Source organism: Mastigoproctus giganteus, chromosome 13, assembly GCF_048544385.1.
Source record: "Mastigoproctus giganteus isolate SK-2022 chromosome 13, ASM4854438v1, whole genome shotgun sequence".
NCBI classification, from domain to species: Eukaryota; Metazoa; Arthropoda; class Arachnida; order Uropygi; family Thelyphonidae; genus Mastigoproctus; species Mastigoproctus giganteus.
In genome coordinates, this window is record NC_143587.1 from 20,834,888 (window position 1) to 20,861,195 (window position 26,308).

General features: G+C 37.1%; 1 protein-coding gene across 1 annotated transcript in view; it reads left to right on the forward strand.

Moving 5' to 3' along the window:
• LOC150075841 (protein Obscurin-like) overlaps window positions 1–13,585 on the forward strand; it is a 58,984-nt gene extending 45,399 nt beyond the window's left edge. Inside the window, exons 12-13 of the mRNA XM_090387724.1 lie at window positions 6,897–6,954; window positions 13,251–13,585. Of these exons, the coding sequence (XP_090243850.1) occupies window positions 6,897–6,936 (40 nt within the window). The 3' untranslated portion in view covers window positions 6,937–6,954; window positions 13,251–13,585. The remainder of the gene's footprint in view (window positions 1–6,896; window positions 6,955–13,250) is intronic.
• The last annotated feature ends 12,723 nt before the right edge of the window (window positions 13,586–26,308 follow it).

The window sequence follows — 26,308 nt, forward strand, 5'->3', positions numbered from 1 at the left end:
AAAAGGCTTAGATGGGTAAAGGAGGAAATTTCATAAACAGTTAGGAACATGTTCATTTATCTCTATCATGCCAATGCTGCCAGTAGTGCTGCAAGCAAAATGAACAAGTTCGAACCTTTGGTCACATCTTAAACTGAGACATATGAAAGGTCTAGTGCCACCCTGAGATAAGGCATTAAGAATTTCAATATGATATTTTCAGTGTGTACAAAGAAATATGAACAGCATAAAGGGAGTTGTGCTTCTTAAAAAAGCTGCCCAAAAGCAACCAGATTTTACACTGAATATGATCAAATCCACATGAAGTTGAATCTGTGGCATGAAATGACTATTAATGAAGGAAATGTGATTATTGAACAAACTAAGGGAATGTGATTGCCTCATTATGAGTACCTTTATTTTAACTTGTATTGGCTTTAAATTATGGACTGGCAATGCACCAAATAGAATCAGATTTTTGAATGAACTGTATGACTTATTTATTCCAACATGTCACAGAGAGAGAGCAAGGGGTGGTGAAATGTCCTTGACCTGGTTCTCACAAAAGAACTGTGCAGGAACTGACAGTAGGTAGCTACTACATCATAAAATGGGTAGGGATAAAGGAAATCTTGTTGATCAATGGAAGGGGGTTAAGAGCTTCAGTTTTGTGGAGGGGAGGAATATAACTTTCTGGCATTTTAGCATTAGTTGAGGCATATGATGCAAGAGCTTATACAGCATCAGCCAAAAAAAAAAAAAAACTTATTGGGCTCTGTTAATTGGAAATACAACTAAATGCTGCATGTTATGAATCTATTAAGGGAAGTGTTTAAGGAATTTATGCAAGCAGCAAAAATATTCATTCAACAAACATTCATCAAAATGAAGATGCCAAAATGGACCAGAGAGAGCTAAAATGTTTAATATCGGAAAAGAAAAATTCATGGGATAATTATTACAAACTATCTTGAGATGCTGCTTGGTATAGCAATTATAAGCATATTTATACAAAACTACTGACGGGGTGAAACAGGTCAATAGCTGAGTAGGACAAATCTTTAGCAAAGTAAGCTAAGAATGGGCACCAGGAGTACTATTCATATGTGAATACAAGAAAGAATAATGTTATTATTTATGTAGCACATTGGCTTCTAGGGCCATATTGCTCTGTATATATTATGCTGTGTGTGTGTGTGTGTGTGTGTGTGTGTGTGTGTGTGTGTGTGTGTGTGTGTGTGTGTGTGTGTGTGTGTGTGTGTGTGTGTGTACTAAAAAAAACCAGAATGACTCACAGCTATAAACCATACTTCCTCTTTCTGAGATCAGTTAACTTTAGTCCTGATTCAAGAGACCTTTAAGAATTCCCTATTAAGAACTCAGTCTCCAGTGGGATTCAAATCTAGATCTCTCTGAATGAGTGATGTGTCACTATTTGGAAAGGTCTATGTTAGTTACAGAACTACTGTACTGTTATGGAAGACAAGAAAGAAGAGAGTAAACAAGATAGGACCCTTATGAAATGGTAGTAGTGGAATCTTGGAAAATCCAAACAATGTTGTAGGTGAGTTGAACAGGCAGGCACTTTGCATTGAACCTTACAAGTGAAAATGTATTTGAACCAGGAGGTAAACACAAATCAACTTGCTTTAAATTAATAGTATCGAGATAACACTCGATACTGAAAAATAAATATAGCGTTATAACTATGTTAAGATACAAGTTTAAGGTTTTAATTTTGTTCTGAAATTGTAATTTTATTGACATTTAAATCGAAATCATGACTCTGACCAGAGCAGCAAAGCAAAAGGCTCACGCTAATGGGAGTGCTGTGACTCAGGGGAGAACTGAGGGGGGCAGTTGCCCTCTGAATCACAGCCTTTTAAGATGCACTGTTTGCTTGATGTTTGTGGAGCAATCGGGTACGGGACATGATACTGCCATGGGGGATTTCTTTGTGTGTGCACGATGCAAGGAGTGCAAGGAAATTAGGCGACAACTCGGCGTTGTTATGGGCCTATATGAGACCTTGAAGGACAGGGTGGATGCCCTCGAAGGAAATAAATTGAGGGGCCCATCAAGCTCTCAGCTGCCCACATCAACGCCAGAGCTTGCACTTGGTCATCTTGCAACACAGAGGCAGCCCCCAAGGCAGAATGCGCTGGTCCCACAGGAACTAGTAGTTGTTGGTGACTCTATTGTCAGGGAAACGGGGAACATGCTTTGTAAAAAGGATAGGTGGAACAGGACCAGGGTATGTCTGCCAGGGGCAAAGGTTGATGACGTTGTAGAGCAGATATCATCTTTTAAGGGCACAAAAGGTGATATAGTTGTACACGTTGGCACTAATGATATTAAGAGTAGGAGACCAGCGGAATTACTTAACAAGTACAGGTCACTGTTGAAAAAAAGCCGTGAAGTAGGGTTGAATTTGAAAGTGTCTGCAATTCTGCCCAGACACGATAGGAGGGAGTATATGATGAGAGCCTTGTTGATCAATTCGGCCCTGGAAAAATTGTGCAAGGCTCAAGGGGTAGAATTTTTTTCAGCCTGGAATGTACTTGTTAACAGGAGAGATTGCTTCTACAGGGATGGGATACACTTAAATAGAAAGGGTGCAAGAATATTTGCTGATGCTATCGAGGCAGTGTTAGGTGGGTCGGAAAACTGCTAGCTTGGGGGGAGACAAAGACTAATGGATTAACAGTAGCCACTGGCAGAGGTGAAAGAGATTCTTGCACTGCTTCTATTGGAATGAGCAGAAGCCTGAAAAACAAGATGCAGGATATTTCAGAGACTGCTGGAAGTCATTGCGGTACAAGTAAACACATGGGTTGTGTTAGGGTAGCTAAGAATAGAAACAGGTGCATGTATACTTGCGTGTACACCAATGCTAGGAGTTTAGTAAATAAATTTGATGAATTTGAGGTATTGCTCAAAACATCAAAGGCAGATATTGTTGGGATATCAGAGACATGGTGTCACACAGATATAAGGAATGCAGAACTGGAATTTGGGGAGTACAATGTGTATAGAAAGGATAGACAGGACAGGAGGGGAGGAGGGGTTATGCTATTAGTTAAAAAACACATAAAATCCAAGGAAGTGAAGCCAGTCGACATTGATGGACAGGGCAGTGTCGAGTCAGTTTGGTGTGACATAAGCATAGGTAAATCAAAATTGAGAGTAGGAGTGTGCTATAGGCCTAATGACTCTGATGAGTATAATAAGATACTGTACAGGGAAATAGAATGGGCCAGTAAATCAGAGAGTCTTATAATGGGGGATTTTAATTTCCCAGATATTGACTGGAATTTGTGGGTTGGTCACTCACACACTAGCAAGGCTTTTGTGGATTTATTGGATGATTGTTTTCTACACCAGCATGTTCGGGAGGCAACTAGAGGGAGTATTACTCTTGATCTGATTATCAGTAGTGATTCTTCATGCATTAGGAATCTGCAGATAAAGGAACCACTGGGTGGCGGTGATCACAGTGTGCTGAAGTGGGATTTACTCAAGGAGGTAACTACCATCAGAGGTAAAGGGAAGGGTTTTTGCTTTCGTAAAGGCGACTATGATGGTCTGAGACAGTATTTAAATTCTATACATTGGGACCAACTGATGATGTTACCAACAGCAAATTCAAAATGGGAAGCATTCAAGGAACTAATCTTGGAAGCTACCAGGCTTTACATACCAACCAAGAAATATTGTTCAAGGTTCAGGCCTAAATGGTTGTCAGATGAACTAATGAGACATATGGCAGAGAAGAAAAATGCATGGGATACATACATATTAATGGGTGACATGGAAGCCTATGATAGATATAAGTTCGTCTGTAACCAAGTCACAAAGGAGATTAGGCAGGCAAAGGCGGATTATGAGAAATCCTTGGCAAAGGATGCAAAGAAAAACAGAAAAGAGTTCTTTACCTATTTAAACTCAAGAAGGAAAGGGATGAATCAGATTGGTCCACTGGATGTTGATGGTTCAACAGTTGAGGATCCAGCTCAGGTGGCTAACAATCTAAACGAGTATTTTGCATCTACATTCACACATGAGGAGTTATTCAGGAAGGGGAATGTCGTAGGTGAAGTAAACATTGGCAGTGAGCTAGATTATTTTCTAATAACTGAGAGGAAAGTGGAGGAGAAATTGTTGAGGATAAACATAAAAAAGGCACCCGGGGTGGATGGGATCTATCCAGTTATATTAAAGGAGGCAGCAAAGGAAGTAAGCAAACCCCTAGCCATAATTATGAGAGCTTCTTTGGACTCAGGGGAGGTACCCATGGACTGGAGATGTGCAAATGTAACCCCAATTCACAAAGGAGGATCAAAGGCTGACACAAGTAATTATAGACCTGTTAGTTTAACTTCGGTTCCAGGAAAATTAATGGAGGCACTGGTTAAAGAAGCACTGCAGGATCATCTGGACAAGAATTCAGTTATAGCTCAGACACAGCATGGTTTTGTTAAGGGCAGGTCTTGTCTGACCAATTTGATTGGATACTATGATGTACTCACAAAAGAACTGGATGCAGGGAATAACTTTGATATTATATATTTGGATCTTAGAAAGGCTTTTGATACTGTTGCGCATGGAAGACTGCTGCACAAATTGGAGAAGTGTGGCATTGGAGGCAAATTGCTGCTATGGATAAAGGGATGGTTGAGTGGCAGAAGACAGAGAGTGGTAATCAATGGACACTGCTCAACGTGGACTAATGTTATTAGTGGAGTTCCTCAGGGTTCAGTGTTGGGTCCATTGTTGTTTTCTGTATTTATAAATGATATTGATGATGGTGTATCAGGCTTAATGTCCAAGTTTGCAGACGATACCAAGATTGGCAGGGTTGTTAAGGACACTACTGATACTATGCTGCTGCAACAGGATCTGGAAAGGTTGAGCAGATGGGCTGAGAGGTGGCAAATGAAGTTTAACATTGACAAATGTAAAGTACTACATATGGGAAACAGTAACCCCAGATCAACGTATCAACTCTGTGGTACTACGCTGACAGTGGTAGAGAATGAAAAGGACCTGGGGGTAATTGTGCAGGCAGATATGAAGTTCTCTGAGCAGTGCAGACGAGCTGCAAGAGTAGCTCATGGTGTCTTGTCAATGATATACAGGAATTTTTCTAGCAGCGACAGGGATGTGATTATTCCCTTGTATAAGGCATTGGTCAGGCCACACCTTGAGTACTGTATACAGGTCTGGAGGCCTCATTTCAAGAAGGATTTAAAGCTGCTGGAACGAGTACAGAGAAGGGCAACAAGATTAGTGAATGGAACAAAGGGGTACTCTTATGAAGAAAGGCTTAAGTTTTGCAAATTACAGAGCCTGGAGACTAGGCATCGGCGAGGTGATCTGATAGAGGTGTATAAGGCTTTGAATGGCTTGAGCATGCTCAATGCCGATGGGATTCTTCCTCTTGCTCAGAATAATCACCTGAGAGGGCATAAATTCAAATTGAGGAAGGACGGATGTCGGATAGATGTGCGGAAATTTGCCTTTAGCCAGCGGGCAGTTGGTTTGTGGAATAGACTCCCATCGCTTGTTGTTGAAGTTGATAGCCTAAACAAATTTAAGGCTCAGCTGGACAGGTATTTCGAACGAACGGAGGGGTGAAATGGGAGTAGTGGTTGTTTTTTTTTTTTTTTGGCTGATGCTGAATAAGCTTGCTTTCTTGCATCATATGCCTCTACTAATGCTAATGCTAATGCTAATGCTAATGATATAATAAACTCTGAGAAGCATCTGTTGGAAAAGTTTCTGAACCTAAGGGAGGATAAAGCCTCAGGATATGGATAGCATATAAACAGTTATATTAAAAGAAGCAGTATATGAGTGCATCAGTTCATCAGTTAATTAGATCATCACTCTGAGATCCCCTTGGACTGAAGAAGCACTAATATTTCCCTAGTTCATAAGGGAACCTAAAGAGGTGATGGCATTATAAACCAATCAGCTTGACTCCTGTCATGAATAAGATTCTGTAGTTTTTAATTAAAAATACAATACAGTTAGTACTGAATGTGATCTTAAAAAAAGTTCCAGCAGTGGCAGAAATTGTGCACTTGATTTATTAACTCCAAATGTGGGGGGATATTTTAAAGGGAACATGCTGACTAAGGTAAGCTTATCCTTTTTTACTGCACTGGTCTAGGACTCTGCCTCACACCTCATATTTAAGTGGTAAGACTAGATATTTTGTTTTGTTAATACTATTTTTAAATCTCAGATATAAATGAGTAGCAAAGTTCACCACCATAGTGCATGAATTTGTAAATTCTGTTCCTCCTTCTGTTTGGATATAAAAGTTTTATTTGTAAAATTGTGATACTGTCAAGTTTTTCAGAATAAGGGCCTTTACCCTCTGAAATTTCTGTACCTATATGTTCAGGATGGTTAAATTTTTGTCTTTTTTTTTTGTTAAGGAAAGATGCTAGTGAGTTCTTAATATGTTTTTCCAAATTATATCTGTCTATGTTGAGCAACACTATGGAGAATGCTAATCAGATCAGTGATGGGATTCATGAAAAGGGCACAAATTGATTTTACTTTTTTGGTTGAATGCATATTGTTGTGGGATTTTAACTGTTGATAGGAAGTCAAACAGTGTATCTTTACTGGTGAATTCCTCATAACCCATAGATTTATCTGACATAACACATGAATTTAACTTTGCTCTGGGAACAGAATATAGGTGGCAGAAATTGCAAATGAAATCTAGTCTACTTGGTATTAATGACATATGCTCCATTAGAATTCATAAAGTTGGATGATCTCTTTTGGTACTGAATTTTACTGTTTTATCTAAAAAAAAAGTCATTTTTTGATATATAAAATTTTTTATTGTAACACTTCCTTACTCACTTAACTTATTACAATATTTTCTTTCTGTTTAGGTCAGTATCGTTAGAGACTGACACCCTCGAGCCACTGTAAACACTTGTACAGAAAAAAGTAAGTTGGATTTATGTGAATGATTATAGCTTGTTAATTATGTGTGAATAATTAAACATAAGTAAACTCTTAATTTGCATTTCCAAAAGTATTTAATATAGATTAGCAACAAATCAGTGGCAGGAAAATAAACAGGGTTGATACATGCCAGAATGAATTGAGAATTCTGCTTTGGGGTTGAAGTGGGACATCTCATCCAAAGATGCCTCCGTAGCCAGGTGGGCAGGAGCAGCAGTGCGTAGCACACGCTTCTTGATTAGACTGGGGTTCGAGCCTGTGCCCACCAAATATGGAGGATGCGGAAAGGTCAGGGAATGACCACCACATATCCCCCTGGAGCAATATGGCCTTAGCTGCTAATGCTCCTAAAAAAAAAAAAAAAACAAATAACAAAATAACACATCTCATCCAAATGTAATAATAAATAAGTACATAATTTTACAGAATCCTAATATTAAATGAGTATGTCCTTAGGTATGTACCATGTGTATTTTTTTTTCTATTCTTTTGTCCTTAATATCAGATACTTTTCTAAATACACAATAGTTCTAACTATATTCCTCCTAACTAAATTATTCTAGATATCTCAGTTATGTCTTTTTATATATTTAGAGTAATACTGCATCTATGTCATAATGTTATTCCTGCTATTTTTATTATAAATACAAAATCCATAACAGTCAGTTCTCCATCTGAACATTGCACCATAGTTATAGTTTAAGGAAAATCACCTTTAACTACAGTGCTGCTCAAAAAAATTGCATCACTTGCGAAATTCACCAAATTTCTGTGAAATTTTGCAATATATCATGTATGTTTTGTAATGCAATTACCCTATTGCATCATCTATCTTTAGCAAGCTTTCTTAGATGACATCATGTGCCATACATAATTACATTACCCTAGCAACAGTATAAATAAAGTGCATGTACCACAATTCCAGTATTCTGTGCTATTGCAGTGGCTAAGTTTTCAACATGTAGAAAAAGTGCTGCTGCTGCTGCATTTGAATGCAGAGGGATATTCTATGCATGAAATAGCTAAAAGGATTCACTGTAATCAGTCAACAGTGGCATGTTTATTAATAAAATTATCAGAAACTGGTGGTCTAAACAGAAAGAAAGGAAGTGGACATCCATGAATATTGTGTGCAGCACAGGAAAGGTTTCTGTTCCATTGATGAGGAATTTCTGTTACAAAGTTCCTCATCAACAGAACTTGAACACATGATATGAGGAGGATATAGGAGTAAAGAAAAGTACTGCTACAGTACATAGATGCCTTTTCTCAGCAGATTAGTAGCTCATTGCCAAAGAAAAAAGCCACTTTTTGACGCAAAAAATGAAATCTTAGCATCTAAAGTGGGTATGCTAGTTGATCAGTAAAAATATGTTATTTTCTCTGATGTATCAAAATTCAACTTGCATGGTTCAGATGGTCAGCAGACTGTTAGATGAAGAAGAAGAGAAGAATTTCATCCTGGCTGTATCATCTCCACAGTGAAACATTCTACATCTCAAATGATATGTAGGCTGTATTTTACATAGAGGAGGTTGGTCTTTTTGAATTTGTGAAGGGTACAGTGAGTGCTGAGGTGTACAAGGTCATTTGTGAGACAAAATTACTTCCCACAATTAGAGATCACTATGGGGATGTTGCCAATTGCAATTTTAAGGATGACACTGCTCCATACCATAGAGACAAAACCATAAGTACTACTTCATAACATTTGCAAAAGTTTTAAATTTATGAAATGTTGCAGTCTTGCTTAAATAAGTGTAATTTATTTTGCTATCTTTACTGTCCACAAGTGCAAAAATGGTTGAAGGACTGTAACATGGCCTGGGAACAGTCCAGGCCTCAATTCAGTTGAAAATTGTTGGAACAAAATGGGTGTTTCAGTAATGCAAAAGAAACCAAAAATACTTAGAGCTGCAGGAGACATTAATCTGTGTTGGTTGTTGTTGTTGTTGTTTGGTTTTCAGGAGCACCAGCAACTAAGGCCATATTTCTCTGGGGATATGCAATGGTCATTCTCTGACCTTTCCACATCCTCCGTATTTGGTGGTCATGTGCTCGAACCCCGGTCTAATCAAGAAGCGTGTGCTACGCACTGCTGCTCCTGTCCACCTGGCTACAGGGGGCACCAATCTGTCTTTGGTACCATGAGATTTCCTAGGAATATATTCAGAACCTCATCCAGTTAATGCCATGATAATGTGTAGCAGTCATCAAAGCAAGAGGTGGGCCAATGAAATATTAGTGTGTGTTTTGTTGTGATTTTTGGTTTTATAGCTGCCTGTTGTTCTAGTATGAGCAAAGTAAAAAAATCACTGCTGTCATAAAATTTTGTTATTATATTAACCATAAGTAATATGCTGTTATTTTGGAGAAAAGTATTTGTTTCTTAGAATTTTAGCAAAGCTAAAATTCAAATAAACAATGATTCAGTCCTTCAAGAGTGTTTACTGTATAAGCTGGAACATGTTGGGATCATTGGTAAGGTTTCAATACAGATTATAGGGTGGCTGCAGAGCAGGTGGCAGAGGACTGTGGTCAATCATTAAGGTGGCAGAGGGTTGTGATCAGTCGTTACTCTTCAGATTTGGCTAACATTAGAAGTGGAGTTCTCCCCCTTCAAGGATCAGTAGTGGGACCACTGTTATTTTTTTTTCTTAAATGATATTGATGAAGGGATAGAGAGCAAGATGTGAGAATTTTCAGATGACATAAAGATTGGAACAGTGGTTAATGATTAATGCTAAGCAGCACTCCTTCAGAACAACTTGGATATGCTTCAAGGATTGTAAGAAAAGTGGCAGCTATGTTTTAATGCAGGAAAATGCCAAGTCTTACAGCTTCAGGTTTAGTAACTACAAAATAACTTCAATACTTGGTGGGCGGAATTAAAAACAGTAGAAGAAGAAAGGGATTTGGGAGTTACTATGGGCAGACATGAAGTTCTCTTTTTGTAGACAGATGGCAAGGAAGGTCCATAGTGTCCTTCAATAATTTATCAACCTTCAATAATTTATCGAACATTTGCTTGTAGGGATAGGGAGGCAATAAGCCAATGTATAAGGCAATTTGAAGACTTGGAATATTGTATCCAAGTGTGGAGACTGCATATAAAAAGATATTAATCTTCTTGAAGGGATCCAAAGACAGGTACCCCACTTGGTGAGATCTACAAATGGGTACCTATATGAGGAAATACTTTAGCATTAGCATTGGCATTAGTAGAGGCATATGATGCAAGAAAGCAAGCTTATGCAGCATCAACCAAAAAAAAAAAAAAAAAAACCCGCTCCCATTTCACCCCTCCGTTCATTCCAAATACTTGTCCAGCTCAGCCTTAAATGTATTTAGGCTATCAACTTCCACAACAAAAGATGGAAGTCTGTTCCACTAATCAACTACCCGCTGGCTAAAGGCAAACTTCCACACGTCTATCCTACAACTGTCTTTCCTCAATTTGAATTTATTCCCTCTCAGGTGATTATTCTGAGCAAGAGGAAGAATTCCATTGGCATTGAGCATGCTCAAACTATTCAAGGCTTTATACACCTCAATCAGATCACCTTGCAGGTGCCTAGTCCCCAGACACTGTAATCTGCAAAACTTGAGCCTTTCTTCATAAGAGCAACCCTTCGTTCCATTCACTAATCTTGTTGCCCTTCTCTGTACTCATTCCAACAGCTCTATGAATATGTGTGGTACAGCACTGGGTAACCAGGGCACCTTAGAGGAGGACTTGATTGAGGTCTATAAGACTCTGAGAGGAAATAGGGAAATGAAGAAATTTTACTGTTATAAATTATTCCAAAACTAAGGGCCATACATTGAAATTATGGTGAAAGGGATTAGACAGGACTGTAAGAAGATTCCTTTTAGCCAGCAAGTTGTAAACCACTAAAGATATAAAGAGTAGGATATCTGAGGACTTACTTAACAAGTAAAGAGAAATGTTAAGAAAAAGTTGCAAGTTAGGATTAAATTTGAAAGTGTATGCAATTTTGCCTAGACATGATAGGAGGGATTACACGTTTAGAGCCTTGTCAATAAATTTGGCCCAGGAGAGGCTGTGCAAGGCTTGTGGGACAGAATTTTTCTCAGTGTGGGCCTGTGTTTGTTAACTTTCCTTGTCCTCTCTCTATACATTGTATTCCCCATATTCAAATTTAGCCTTGCTTATGTTTGAGTGATGCCATGTCTCTGATATCCCTATAATGTAAATTTGATGACTTAATCAGTACTCCAAATTTATCAAATTTATTTATAATTCTCCTAACTTTAGTGTATATGCATGTTCTTACTCTTAGTTACCCTAACACAGCCCATATATTTACTTCTTCCATGATGACCCACAGCAAGGCTGGAAATTCCCTACACCTTGCTTTCCAGGCTGCTGCATGTCACAATAGAAGCAGTGCAAGAATCACTTTCACCTATGCCTGCAGCTCAAGTTAATTTTTTAGTCTATATATCCCCTCAAGCTAACAGCTTTCCACTCACCTATCACTGCCCCAATAGCATCAGCAAATACCCTTGCACCTCTTCTACTTAAGTGTATTCCATCCCTCTAAAAACAGTCTCTCCTGTTAACAAGCACAGACCATACTGATAAAAATTCTACCTCATGAGCCTTGCACATCCTCTCAGGGCCAAATTGATTGACAAGGCTCTCAACATATACTCCTTCCTATCATTTATGGGCAGAATTACACTTTCATATTCACATCTGGTGAGTATGGGCTTGGCACACCCAGAGTCCTGAGCTGGATATCATCATTCTTCTCTCTTGGTGATTCCCTTCTACTTCTTTTCTTTTCTTTTCTTTCTCTCTCTCTCTCTCTCTCTCTCTCTCTCTCTCTCTCTCTCTCTCTCTCTCTCTCTCTCTCTCTCTCTCTCTCTCTCTCTCAGGATAATCCAGAATTTTTTTTTTTTTTTTGGCTAGTGCAGCATAGTCTCAGGCTTCCTTGCACCATATAGCTAATAATAATAATAATAATAATAATAATAATAACGTTGCCATGTACTTCATTAAGTAAATCCTCAGATGTCCTATTCTTAATATTATTAGTGCTAATGTGTACAAAAGTATCACCTTTTGTGCCCTTAAAAGACAATAAGTGCTCTACAAAGTCATCAGTGTTTGTCCCTGGTAGAGATACACTGGTCCTATTCCACCTATCCTTCTTGCTCACTATATTTCCTGTTTACCTGACAATAGAGTCACCAACGATAGCTACCACTATGATGTTCAAGTGTAAAACCTGGCATTGAGTTGAGCAGCTGAGAGCCTAATGGCCCCCATTTTAATTCCTTTGAGAGCATCCACCCTATTCTTGAAGCCCGTCGAATACTGAGTTTGCAACTAATTTCCTCATAATTTTTACACCGAACACAAAGATCCCCTTTGACATTATCATGTCCCATTCCATACAGTCAGTGGCAATCATCACACAAGCAGCACATTTCATAAGGCCTTCATCAGGAGAACTGTACCTTCGGTGTTCTCCCCAAGCCACAGCACTCCTGCTACTTTGAGGCTGTTCCTTTGCTGTTCTAGTCTGAGGCATGATTTCCATTTAAATTCAATTTAATTTGACAATAATACACTAAACTAATAGATACCTAAATGCAATAATACATATTATACTATAAAGTTTGTGTTGTATAAATTGCACTATATCATTATGTTTGTAGAGTTTTAAATTAGTTATTGCCTTACTAGAGATAGAATTTCTTGGCTAAAAACAAAAAATTTCCAAAGAGCCAAAACTCCAAATGATCTAGACCAGCCTAAGATATCTTGTCCAAGTTTTTTAATTGTATCAGTAATCTACCATTGTCATGCTGCAATAAAACTCATTTGCTCAGCATAACATACAATACTATTAAACATTTGTAACCAATCATAAACTTTTTTTTTTATCATTATATACTACTTCTTTTCTTGTATGGAATTTTGAAGTTTTTTATCCTTTTAGTATTTAAAAACTGATAAGCTACTCGTATGTTAATTATTGAAATGAAATGAATACTTTTTGATTGGCATTGATTTTAATAACAAATAGATTGCTTTTATTTTCTGAACAACTTTTGTATGCATATAAAGAGAATTGAAAAAATTTGTTTTCTGTCCTCTTTATATCAGCAATTATGTATATAAAGTGCTTAGCATCATAAAGTGCTCTAGCCCTAAATGCGCCTTAGTCTATCAGCAATTATATAATTCATTTTATTCCTGAAAAAACAAAAATTTTATATTAATTCTTTTTTTTTTTCCCCAGGTGATGAAAATTAGGTATCTTACAAGACAAAAATTGTGAAATATTTCATGTACAGTTTCCTTGAATCTTATCTCCAAGTTTCATTTTCTCTTCGTAAAATGCTGTACTCATCTTCTTTTTCCTCCTCCGAACATGTATTTTTCTACACTTCAATGTTTCTAATTCATCTTTCCACACTTGTATGTATTTCGGCTTTTAAAAATTCCATCAAGCCAGTAACATTCAGTAGAGTGGCAAAGTTGACTCTCCTTTATAATCTTATAGCAGTTACTGTGTAATGAGTCGTCTGCTGTAGACAAGATTATTTAATAAAGTGCATTTTATATAATAATCAACTTTAGAGACTTGTGAACATTTCTATGAAGCTGTCATTCACAAATGAACATTACAGATTTCATCCCCATGTATATGGTGGGAAGAATCATTAAATACAGTAACTAATAGAGGTACTCCAGGGAGTCTTATAAATATGCTTGAAATTTGTATATTTTAAAAATTGAGAAAATTTAGTTTTACAAACTAAGAAGAATAGTAAATTTTGCTGTTTGATGGGAACCTTCAAAAAAAATTTAAAGCTTAAAGGGTCCTTAATTAACTGAAGACCCTTTTAGCTTTAAATTTCTTTAAATTTTTTTCTTTTATTTAAAATTCAATAGTTTTAAATTTAACTATAATTGATCTTGTGGGGGGTGGAATTAAAAGATGATTGTTTATATATTTAGTTATTGTTTTATTGTTCTTATTTCATTTTGTTCCCTATTATGTGTTTGTCCACTTTATTCTTATTTCCCCCACTTACGCATCTGACTTTACTTCCTAGGAGAATTCCAGATTCGAGGGAACTTCTCAATTGTGTATAATTCCCTTCGGAAAGGCTGAGTGTTCAGGAATGACAAACAACGCACACATTAATATATAACATAACATAGTTTATTTACACTTATATATATATACAACATAATATACAATTGAATAAAAAAACATGTAATATGCATACAAAGTTAAATATAGGATACCTTGCAAATATTATTCTTATATTAACAATCAATATGCTATTTTCATCATTATACTCTGTGTTCTCACCATTCTGTTACAATACACTGAAGACCAATCATAACTTTCCTAAAGTCTCTATTTGTTATTAGTCTTTCAGTTGGACCAACAATTCTTCATTAATACAAACACTATATTCAATTACCTATCCTTAAAACATAATCAAAACTTCTCATAGGATTCAATTATCTGTCCTTAAAACATTCAAAGTTTTTTTTATATAGTTCAATTATCTTTCTAATATATTATAATCATCTGAACAACAATTTAATCTATTACTTATCTTTCGTTTCTCTTGCATTTTACAATAACCTTTTTGAATTAATTAAACTCTGTTAGTATATATATAATTTACTTAAGAGATAATTTATCTATCAATTTACTTCTAGTGCTATCTCTGTTTTCATTAATTAATCACTATACTGTTTCACTAACAGTCCTTGTTAACTTACAGTACTTACTATTATCTTTTTTCTTTCCTTTGCTTTCCGGGGTGGTTTCAAACTTCCATTTTTGGCTCACTGAGGATCTCCTTCATCTGCTTTCACCTGAATTTGCTACAGATACTTTTTTTAGGAACTCTTGGCTGCATAGGACTGGCGTTCTTTCTCCACCTTATTCGGGCTACCATCCATTCGCTGCTTCCTTCCTTCTCGTTGAGCTACTAATTTTTAGGCTTCGTTCCGTCTAATCAGCTAGCACTTTGCCTTCACCACCTGTTAGCTTCGATACAGGATCTGCTTCCTCCTGTCTGGGACATCAGAACTCGATGCCTTCATCAAAAGGGACTTCCTCCTTTCCTAAGCACTTACGCCTTCGCTGATGTTTTTTCACTCCATCCTTTTACTTTCTCTTTATTTTTGTTTTTCCACCTTGTTAAAAAACACCTTCTCAAAAAGGAAACCTCACAGACTCACCCACTTCCACTCCGGTTCTCTCTTTTTGTTCATCTCAATTTCTGTACCGCCTACATATGTCAAATCTGCCCTAGTTTTTAGTTTAACCAATCTTACTCATTTTATCAACTTCCACTCTCTTCTTATTTGCCTGTTTTATTTTCTCAAGCTGATTCCTTATTGCTCGATCTAACTTCTTATTTTAAGAAATTAGTAAACTTTCTCAGGCTGTCTGTACCTTTGAAGTTCGCCGCTTATAGTTATACTTTAGCAGACTAATTTCCCACGATCTATAAAACTTGCTATCACTGCCAGCCAGACAGACTTAAATCTACTTCCCAGCATTTGTTCCGTTTTTTCCCACCTTGTCTCCTCTTCAGATGTCACCGATTAAAGAAATGTCCCGACCACACATGGTCCACCGCGCTATTGTTTACCAGAGTTGACCCTTCTACTAATAGCAGTTGCTACTCGTTTCTATTGTTTGGTTGCTGTGTGAGCTGGGAGTCGGAGTGTACCTAGCTTGCTAATAGCTTTTCACTTACCGCTCCCCTTGTATAGACGTTGTCTAAATTTAATCCCTTGGCTGATCTTAGTAATATTCTTGACGTATGGTTTCGCTCCCCCATATTGCCATATTATAAGTTTTACTTTAAATAAATCTCACTCCTCCACAAAATATTATATTTGTAAGATTTTACATCTTACAATCTAATAGATTATAGTTTTTCACATTAATATAATGTAGTCTTTAGCATTGAAAGTGAGGTGCTAATAATCAATTAACACATTGATGTGACCAAGTGGTTAAGTGTTAGAATGCAGTAATACGTATGTGTTTGGATGTACCATGGTTTGAGCTTATGTGACAGCTAAATATGGTTAATGATTGTATTCGTTTGTACCAAAATAATTAATTGTAAGCTCTTCTGGTCATGCCAGAGAATAAACAAGAGCCAAACTAATTATATCTCACCACTGAACCTGTAAAGCAGAGCTGCCCAACTTAAATCCACTATTATAATTTTTTTTTTTATAATTTTTTAAACGCATTAAATTTTTTAAACGCATTATAATTTTTTTTTTTTTCTCAATATTCCAATACAAATTGTGAAAGTGGATAGTTTGAATAAATTCAAGGAAGGGCTGGAAAATTTATTAGAGGGGTTGGACAAATGATGTTGGTACTTTGGTGGGTTTTTTTTTTTTTGGCTAATGTTGTATAAGCTAATTTTATTGCATCATTTGCCACTACTAATGCTAATATCTGCTCTACAGTGATTAGGTCTATGAAGCACAAATAATAATTAGACCTATAAGGTTCAAAACCATTTATTTAAACTTAATATACTTTAATGCTAGACACCAAATTTTTCTAAAAAATTTAAATGAATTGTTCTTACAAAAAGTTATTTATTAGATATCAATGTAATTTTTCAATCAGTTGAAAAATTATATGCAATATTTAGTAAACACTTTCATTAACTGTATTTGGAAAACTTTGCTGCTTTTTTTTTTTTCAAACAAGAGGAATGCATTAATATGCATTCTGGAAAATGAAGAATATTATTGTGGACCACACAAAACTAACTTTGAGGGCTGCATGCACAGAGCCTTGCCAAGGGTGAGATGAATGAGGCTCTTGCCTCAGGTAAAAAGCTGAAAGGTGTGCCAAAAGAAAGATTAAATAACTGCCAATGTTGCCATCATTAACAGTAGGGTGCAATTTTTCATTCTTGCCTCAGGTACTAAAATGGCTTGGTACGGCCCTGTGCATGCAGTCTGCAAAGGCACCAGTTGGACAGCCCTGAATCTTGAGGAGCTCTCTTTCCAAATTAAACATGATGAAAATCAAAGATGGGCAAAAACTGATCCACATACTGCTTGCAGCCTATTTCATGTATCTCCAGGGGCAGGCCGTCCCGAGGGTGCACAGTACCTGGGCATCAACATTCAAGGGTACGCCCAAAAACCTGAAACTTATATACACATATGAAAAAAATTTTAAAGGGGGTGCCAAATTTTGATTGGCACCTGGGCACCACATGCCCAAGGAACGCCCCTGTGTATCCCACAGACAGTTTTCATTCATTCATAAAAATAGCAAATATTAACAAATATTAACAAATATGAATTAAAATAGAATAAAAACACTCGTAATATTGGATTTTTGCACTTTAAAAGATATTGCCATGTACTTGCTCCTTTAAGTCTACATAATGGACTGTTAATATCAACAATTTCATCCAGCCTTCTGATTTGTACTCTGCTTTGATCACCTACCCACCTACTTACATTTTGTAATAGCAAATGCTAGCTAAAACAAAAGCAACTAAAAACAAAAAGTTGCAGCTAGATATTGAAAGAATCTTGAAGTCAACCTCAAATTTTTTTTATGATCTACCAACCAGACTGTTCATTTATTGCTTTAACATTAACATTGCTTTATTTCAGTTTATAATTGCTTAAATAATCTTTTTGATATTTCATAGAAGAATTTTGGTCGCAGTGAAATATTTGTTCACATGAAAAAATAAAAAAAAAAGTAATGTGAATTACCTATCACAGTTTGTTGCTGTGAAAATAATATACCAAATATGCAAATTATATAAGAATTTCTAGTACTTCATATCTCATGTGTCCAGAGCTGGGAAAAATAATCTCATCCAAGTTGACAGTAGATCTTCGTAATTAAAAATCCAGTATATAAAACTCAACAAAATGTGAAGGTTTATTCCTAATCTTCTGTAGGAGCTTAAAGTAACTTTAAAAGTTTTTTTTGTACATAATTTTTCACATGTAGGCTGCTGGATGATTAATTTCTAATAAGTTCACAAAGTTGTTTGTAAAGACTAGGGCTGGCCAACCTGCAGTACATATGACACACTTGATTTGGAAAAAATAATGTGAATTATACAACTGATTTAAAAAATCAGAAATGAAGATAAGCATATACATTTTAAATTCCAATTTTACTGTTGGAAATTACACTCTGAGTTTCGACAGATGGGAACCGGAACCCATGGTTCATATTTACCACTTGTTAGCTTCACTTTTAATGAATGCATATAGGTAAGGGCATTATTAAACATCCTGTGATATGATTTATGCCAGACAAACATTTGTTTTTTAAACCTGTATTAAATTTTAATTTTTTTTATTATTTCAAGCACTTAGCATAAAATTTACTTATATATTTAAAAAAAATTAAATGGTGCCACTTGGATCACTAGTGGGGGGTTGTATGAAAAAGCATTGCAGATTTGATTTGCCTTGCGTGGCTACTGGATCTGCCCCTAGATGGCATGTGACACATTTCCAATAGGACAAGTGGATCAGCTACACGAGACATTGGAGGAGGAGCTCAGAATTGGAATCCAGGTCCCCTACAGGGAAAAGTAGTTTTCTCCACAAACCATGCTGGCTCTCCACATCCTTGATTTTTTCCTCATCACTGGTTGGATAAACACCTATCAGTGCAGCAATTGATGGATGCCGACTCACTAATGAGAGCAGAATATTCCAAAAATAAGTATTCAAATAAATAAATTGTATATTTCTTATATAACCATGTGTCCATATATGAACCACAAACTATGCCAAACCAAATAATTATAAAGGAAACACACTGAAACTTTTTAATTTAAAACTTACAGTTATAATTTGTTTCAGGCAGTTTTTCTTGCCTTTCTTTAATGGCCTTGTTAATTGATAAATTAATGAAATATTGCATGACTAAAATCAGTGAAATTGCTTTTGGTTTGTTGAGTTTTAGGTGCATCTGTAACTTAGACCATATTGTGCCATTTTGTATTATGTCTGTATATAAGTGAGTTCTTGGGCCAATCTGCATGCTGCATAGGCTAAAAAAAAACCCAGAATAACTCATGGGGGGGAAGCCTACTTCCTCTGCCTGAGATCGGCTAACCATAGCCTCAATTAAAGAGGAATTTAGAATTCCTCCAGTCATCAACAGGAATCAAACCCAGACCTTTCCAAAGGAGTGACAAGTGGGAAAACCGATATACTGTCACAGCAGACATGGACTTGCATGCTTCATATCATGACCATACAGTGTTGGTTTCTCTGACTTTTAGGCAAAAAATTGTGTAGAAGTAATGTGCATTGTAGTTGCATTCCAAATTATATTAAGTCAACTCTTATTGGCTGGAAGTTGGCTTCAGAAAGTGAGGCACATTGGAAAGGACTCTCAAGTCAGCAGAAACATTTTGGGACTAAATTTTTGCCTGAAATATCCAAAGTCTATGAAGAGAGTAAGTCCATTGATTTTAATCATGTTAATATTTCATTTGTTTATTAATTAGTAAAAATGTTAAAGAATGAAAAAAAAAATTGCCTCTCCTTTGTTAATGGTAAATTCTTCTAAATTAAAAAACTTCAATGCAGCAAAGTGTCTTGTCTTTATAATTGATGGATAGCTCTATTTTTTAACATGCCCTTTAAGGAACTTATTGACAAAACTTCCTTTCTAGTTAAATTATTTCTCAAAAAACTTTTGGTACATATTATGTTATGCCATAAAAGTAAATAAAAAACAAGGAACAGTAAAAAATTTCAAATATAGGCTTAACAGATTTTTTTATTATTTTTACTTCACATATTAAAAAAAATATTTAATACTATTATTGTATAGCAGAAAATCACTGGCCACCATAAACTTCAACTCCACCCTGCACCTTCTACCCTTCAGAAATCTCAAAATGCAATTGTTATACATACATTTAAAATGTTAGCATTAGTAGAGGCATTTGATGCAAGAAAGCAAGCTTATGCAGCATCAGCCAAAAAAAAAACCCACTTCCACTTCACCCCTCTGTTCGTTCAAAATACCTGTCCAGCCGAGCCTTAAACTTATTTAGGCTATCAACCTCCACCACAAGGGATGGCAGTCTGTTCCACCAACCAACCACCCGCTGGCTAAAGGCAAATTTCCGCACGTCTATCCTACATCTGTCTTTCCTCAATTTGAATTTATGCCCTCTCAGGTGATTTTTCTGAGCTAGAGGAAGAATCCCATCAGCATTGAGCATGCTTAAACCATTCAAGGCTTTATACACCTCTATCAGATCACCTCGCTGGTGCCTAGTCTCCAGACACTGTAATTTGCAAAACTTAAGCCTTTCTTCGTAAGAGCACCCCTTTGTTCCATTCACTAATCTTGTTGCCCTTCTCTGTACTCGTTCCAGCAGCTCTACATCCTTCTTGAAATGAGGCCTCCAGACCTGTATACAGTACTCTAGGTGTGGCCTGACCATTGCCTTATACAATGGAATAATCACCTCCTTATCCCTGCTGGAAAAATTCCTGTATATCATTGACAATACTCCATGAGCTACTCTTGCAGCCCGTCTGCACTGCTCAGAGAACTTCATATCTGCCTGCACAATCACCCCCAAGTCCCTTTCATTCTCTACCACTGTCAGTGTAGTACCACAGAGTTGATACGTTGCTCTGGGGTTGCTGTTTCCCATGTGTAGTACTTTACATTTGTCAATGTTAAACTTCATTTGCCACCTCTCAGCCCATCTGCTCAACCTTTCCAGATCCTGTTGCAGCAGCATAGTGTCAGTAGTGTCCTTGACAACCCTGCCAACCTTTGTATCATCTGCAAACTTGGACATTAAGCTTGATATACCATCATCAATATCATTTATAAATACAGAAAACAATAATGGACCCAACACTGAGCCCTGAGGGACTCCACTAATAACATTAGTCCACGATGAGCAGTGTCCATTGATTACCACTCTCTGTCTTCTCCCCCTCAACCACCCCTTTATCCATAGCAGCAATTTGCCTCCAATGTCACACTGCTCCAATTTGTGTAGCAGTCTTCCATGTGCAAATGGAAGACCAATGTTTTTGGTCTTTTCCAGATTTAGTCTTCAGTTGATATGCTTAAGACAGACCTGGGAATTAATGGTTCATTCTGTATTGGTTTCTAAAGAGTACAGGGAACCCATTTGAGTATCTTGTGGGGTGGGGTGTAGAATCTATAAGTTTGCTTCTGCATCCCCATGCCACAGTTAACAATAGGCTACATTTTTTGTAGCACAGCTTGGATTTGATTGTGCAGTGTGAGAATTAATGATGCACATCTCATTTTTGATTAACTGCTTTACAATAAATTATCTTGTGTTACAAGAAAATGTATCCTCTTTCACAGTCCCTTGTACTCAGCCAGTTATAAATGAGGTTCAGTTCTAGTTGCAAATTAAAGGAATTTTCTTATTAAGTTCTTTTTTTTTTTTCATTTGGAGGCAGTTATAGATAGGGAAACAGACCTAATTACAAATAGGGAAGCAGGAGTTTGTCTAGGAAAAAACTTACTTTTTTTTTACCTAATTATGAGAATTATCAGTATATATGGAGAGAGAATGGACAGAATGCATACCTTCAATAAAGCAGGGACATTTCATTTGGTTAAAACTAAAACTAATCATTTGAGGTGAAAGAATTTAACCAGGAAATGGAAAATTTTATGAAACAGTACACATTAATAAAATATCTTATTTTTAATATTAAAGATATGTGATGTTACCAATGCATATGAAAAACCAGAACAACATTTCAGTGCATTCTCATCCAATTTGAGTCCTGGGTTCAAGAGTAGGCATGGTTCTTGACCTTGTCAAGAGCCAGTGTAGGTCTTATGAACAGATTCACCAAGAAGTCCTACATGATTGAGGCTGGTCTAGAACAGCTGACCTTTCTCCCTCTTGACAACCCTGTTCAAGAGTACAGAACAAAACATATTATTTAAAGTTTAGGTGAAAATTGGAAACATGATGACTAAAACAACAATTGATGCAACAAAGAATTGTGCAAGTTTTTAAGTGGTTCCATTTTTTTAAAGTGTGGTAATGTCTACCAAAGCAACAAACCTGCTGGATGCCCGTCAACCACTCAGGACAATGAACCACTGAAGTACATAATTTAGTATGAAATAATAACACATTGATAGCATTAGCATTAATAGAGGCATATGATGCAAGAAAGCAAGCTTATACAGCATCAGCCAAAAAAAAAAAAAAAAAAAACCTTCCCATTTCACCCAGGGACTTATATCTGGTGAGTGTGGGCTTGGCTGGCTATCATTATTCTTCTCTTCCTTGGTGATTCCCTTCAACTTCTGACTCTCTCTCTCTCTCTCTCTCTCTCTCGGAGTAACTCAGAAATTTTTTTTTAGCTGGTGCAGCATAAGCCTCAGGCACTGGTTCGAATCCCACCTCAGGCTTAGATCAGAGTGCTGCAAAAACCTTGGGAGGTGCATTATGGCCACAGAAGCCGATGCGCCAACAACTAACTAAAACAAAAAATAAATAAATAAATAAGCCTCAGGCTTCCTTGCAATATATGGCTAGTAATACTAATAATAATCTATTCGAGCCAAATGTTTGTCTAGTTCTGCCTTCAATTTATTTAAGCTGTCAACTTCCACAACGATGGGTGGAAGTTTGTCCCAGCAATCAATCACCCGCTGGCTAAAGGCAAATTTCAACACATCTATTCTACAACTGTCTTTCCTCAATTCGAATTTATGGCCCCTCAGGCAATTAATCTTGGCAAGAGGAAGAATCCCATCAGAATTGAGCTTGATCAAACCATTCAAGGCCTTATACACCTCAATCAGATCACCTCGCCTAGTCTCCAGATGCTGCAATTTGCAGAACTTAAGCCTTTCTTCTTTTCTTCATAAGAGCTACCCTTTGTTCCCCTCGTGAATCTCGTTGACCTTCTCTGTACTCGTTCCAGCAGCTTCCAGACCGATATGCAGTAATCAAGGCATGGCCTGACCATTGCCTTATACAAGGGGATAATCAATTTTGTCTCCTTATCCCTGCTAGAAAAATTCCTGTATATCATTGATAACACACCATGAGCTACTCTTGCAGACTCTCTGCACTGCTCAAAAAACTTATTCATTCAGTCTGTCAGCTACCTGAGCAGGATCATCAACAGTTGAACCACTGATATCAAGCAGACCAATCTGATTCATCCCCATCCTTCTACAGTTTACATAAATAAAGAAGTCTTTGTTGTTTTTCTTTGCATCCTTTGCCAAGGAATTCTCGTAATCTGCCTTCGCCTGCCTAACCTCCTTTGTAACTTGGTTACAGACCAACTTGTATCTATCATAGGCTTCTGTGTCACCTGATAATTTATATGCATCCCACACATTTTTCTTCTCTGCCACGAGCCTCATTAGTTCATCTGACATCCATTTAGGTCTAAACTTTGAACAGTATTTCTTAGTTGGTATGAAAAGCCTTGTAACTTCCAAGATTTATTCCTTGAAGGCTTCCCATTTATAATTCACTGTTTTTAACATCATCAGTTGATCCCACTGCATAAAATTTAAAAATGTCTGGGACCACTGTAGTCACCTTTATGAAATCAAAAACTATTCCCTTTATCCTTAATGGTAGTAAGTAACATGTTTGAGTAAATCCCATGTCAGCACACTGTGATCACTGCCAAATGGTGGTTCCTTTATCTGCAGATTCTTAATGCATTAGCATTAGCATTAGCATTAGTAGAGGCATTTGATGCAAGAAAGCAAGCTTATGCAGCATCAGCCAAAAAAAAAAAAAAAAAAAAAAAAAGTAACATAAATAAATAAAAATAACCACTTCCACTCTAGAAGGAAGGGGATGAATCAGATTGGTCCACTTGAGATCGATGGGTCAAATGTTGATGACCCTGCTCAGGTAGCTAACAAACTAAATGAATATTTTGCATCGACATTCACACATGAGGAGTTATTCAGCAAGGGGAATGCCAGAGGTGTATTCAAATCTAGCAGTAAGCTAGAGAATCTTGTAATAACTGAGAGCAAAGTGGAGGAGAAATTGTTGAAGATAAACACAAGAAAGGCACCTGGGGTGGATGGGATCTATCCAGTTATATTAAAGGAGGCAGCAAAGGAGGTAAGCAAACCCTTAGCCATAATTATGAGAGCTTCCTTGGACTCAGGGGAGGTACCCATTGACTGGAGATGTGCAAATGTGACCCCAATTCACAAAGGGGGATCAAAGGCTGACACAAGTAATTATAGACCTGTGAGTTTAACTTCTGTTCCCGGAAAATTAATGGAGGCACTGGTGAAAGAAGCACTGCAGGATCATCTAGACAAGACTTCAGTTATAGCTAGGACACAGCATGGTTTTGTTAAGGGGAAGTCTTGCCTGACCAATTTGATTGGATACTATGATGCAGTCACAAAAGAACTGGATGCAGGGAATAACTTTGATATTATATACTTGGATCTTAGAAAGGCTTTTGATACTGTTGCACATGGAAGACTGCTGCACAAATTGGAGCAGTGTGGCATTGGAGGCAAGTTGCTGCTATGGATAAAGGGGTGGTTGAGGGGGAGAAGACAGAGAGTGGTAATCAATGGACACTGCTCATCGTGGACTAATGTTATTAGTGGAGTCCCTCAGGGTTCAGTATTGGGGCCTTTATTGTTTTCTGTATTTATAAATGATATTGATGATGGTATATCAGGCTTAATGTCCAAGTTTGCAGACGATACGAAGGTTGGCAGGGTTGTCAAGGACACTACTGACACTATGCTGCTGCAACAGGATTTGGAAAGGTTGAGCAGATGGGCTTCGAGGTGGCAAATGAAGTTTAACATTGACAAATGTAAAGTACTACATATGGGAAACGGCAACCCCAGAGCAACGTATCAACTCTGTGGTACTACACTGACAGTGGTAGAGAATGAAAGGGACCTGGGGGTGGTGGTGCAGGCAGATATGAAGTTCTCTGAGCAGTGCAGACGAGCTGCAAGAGTAGCTCATGGTGTATTGTCAATGATATATAGGAATTTTTCTAGCAGGGATAAGGAGGTGATTATTCCCTTGTATAAGGCAATGGTCAGGCCACACCTAGAGTACTGTATACAGGCCTGGAGGCCTCATTTCAGGAAGGATGTAGAGCTGCTGGAACGAGTACAGAGAAGGGCAACTAGATTGGTGAATGGGACAAAGGGGTTCTCTTACGAAGAAAGGCTTAAGTTTTGCAAATTACAGTGTCTGGAAACTAGGCACCAGCGGGGTGATCTGATAGAGGTGTACAAAGCCTTGAATGGTTTGAGCATGCTCAATGCTGATGGGATTCTTCCTCTAGCTCAGAAAAATCACCTGAGAGGGCATAAATTCAAATTGAGGAAAGACAGATGTAGGATAGATGTGCGGAAATTTGCCTTTAGCCAGCGGGTGGTTGGTGGGTGGAACAGACTTCCATCCCTTGTCGTGGAAGTTGATAGTCTAAATAAGTTTAAGGCTCAGCTGGACAGGTATTTCGAACGAACAGAGGGGAATGCATGAATAATCACTGCTAATAATCAGATCAAGAGTATTACTCCCTCTGGTTGCCTCTTGAACATGCTGCTGCACAAAACAGTCATCCGATAAATCCACAAAAGTCTTTCTAGTGTGCAAGTGACCAACCCACAAGTTCCAGTCAATATCTGGGAAGTTAAAATCCCCCATTAGAATACAATCTGATTTACTCACCCACTCTATTTCCCTGCGCAGTTGTTCATTGTACTCATCAGAGCCATTAGGCAGGGCCAGATTTACACATAAGCTAAACAAGCTACAGCTTAGGGGCTTCACTCCATCTTAAAAAAATCCTTTTTTTAATATTGTCACAGGTGAACTGTAAGAGAGAAGAAAATTTAGTTGAAATCCCCATATCTCTTACTGTTGGAGAATTAGTCCCTTGCGATAAGATACTATATAAGCTGGAACAAGAAAATGTGTAATATAAAAGCATTCTCTAAACTTAACTTTAAGTGCTTAAATTTTATTCCTATACCTTTTTTATTGTACAATAAATAAGTTAAAAGTTTCTATTAAATTTTTTTTATTATTACTTTATTTTTCAAGTCAAAAAAACAAAACATTTTTGACCTCTCAGTTTACATTTTTATCAAGGAATTATTATTCATAATATAAATATAAAAAACCAGGGCCATGCCGAGCCATTTTAGTACCTGAGGCAAGAATGAAAAATTGTGCCCTACAGTTAATCACAGCAACATTGGCAATTATTTAATCTTTCTTTTAGTTTCCC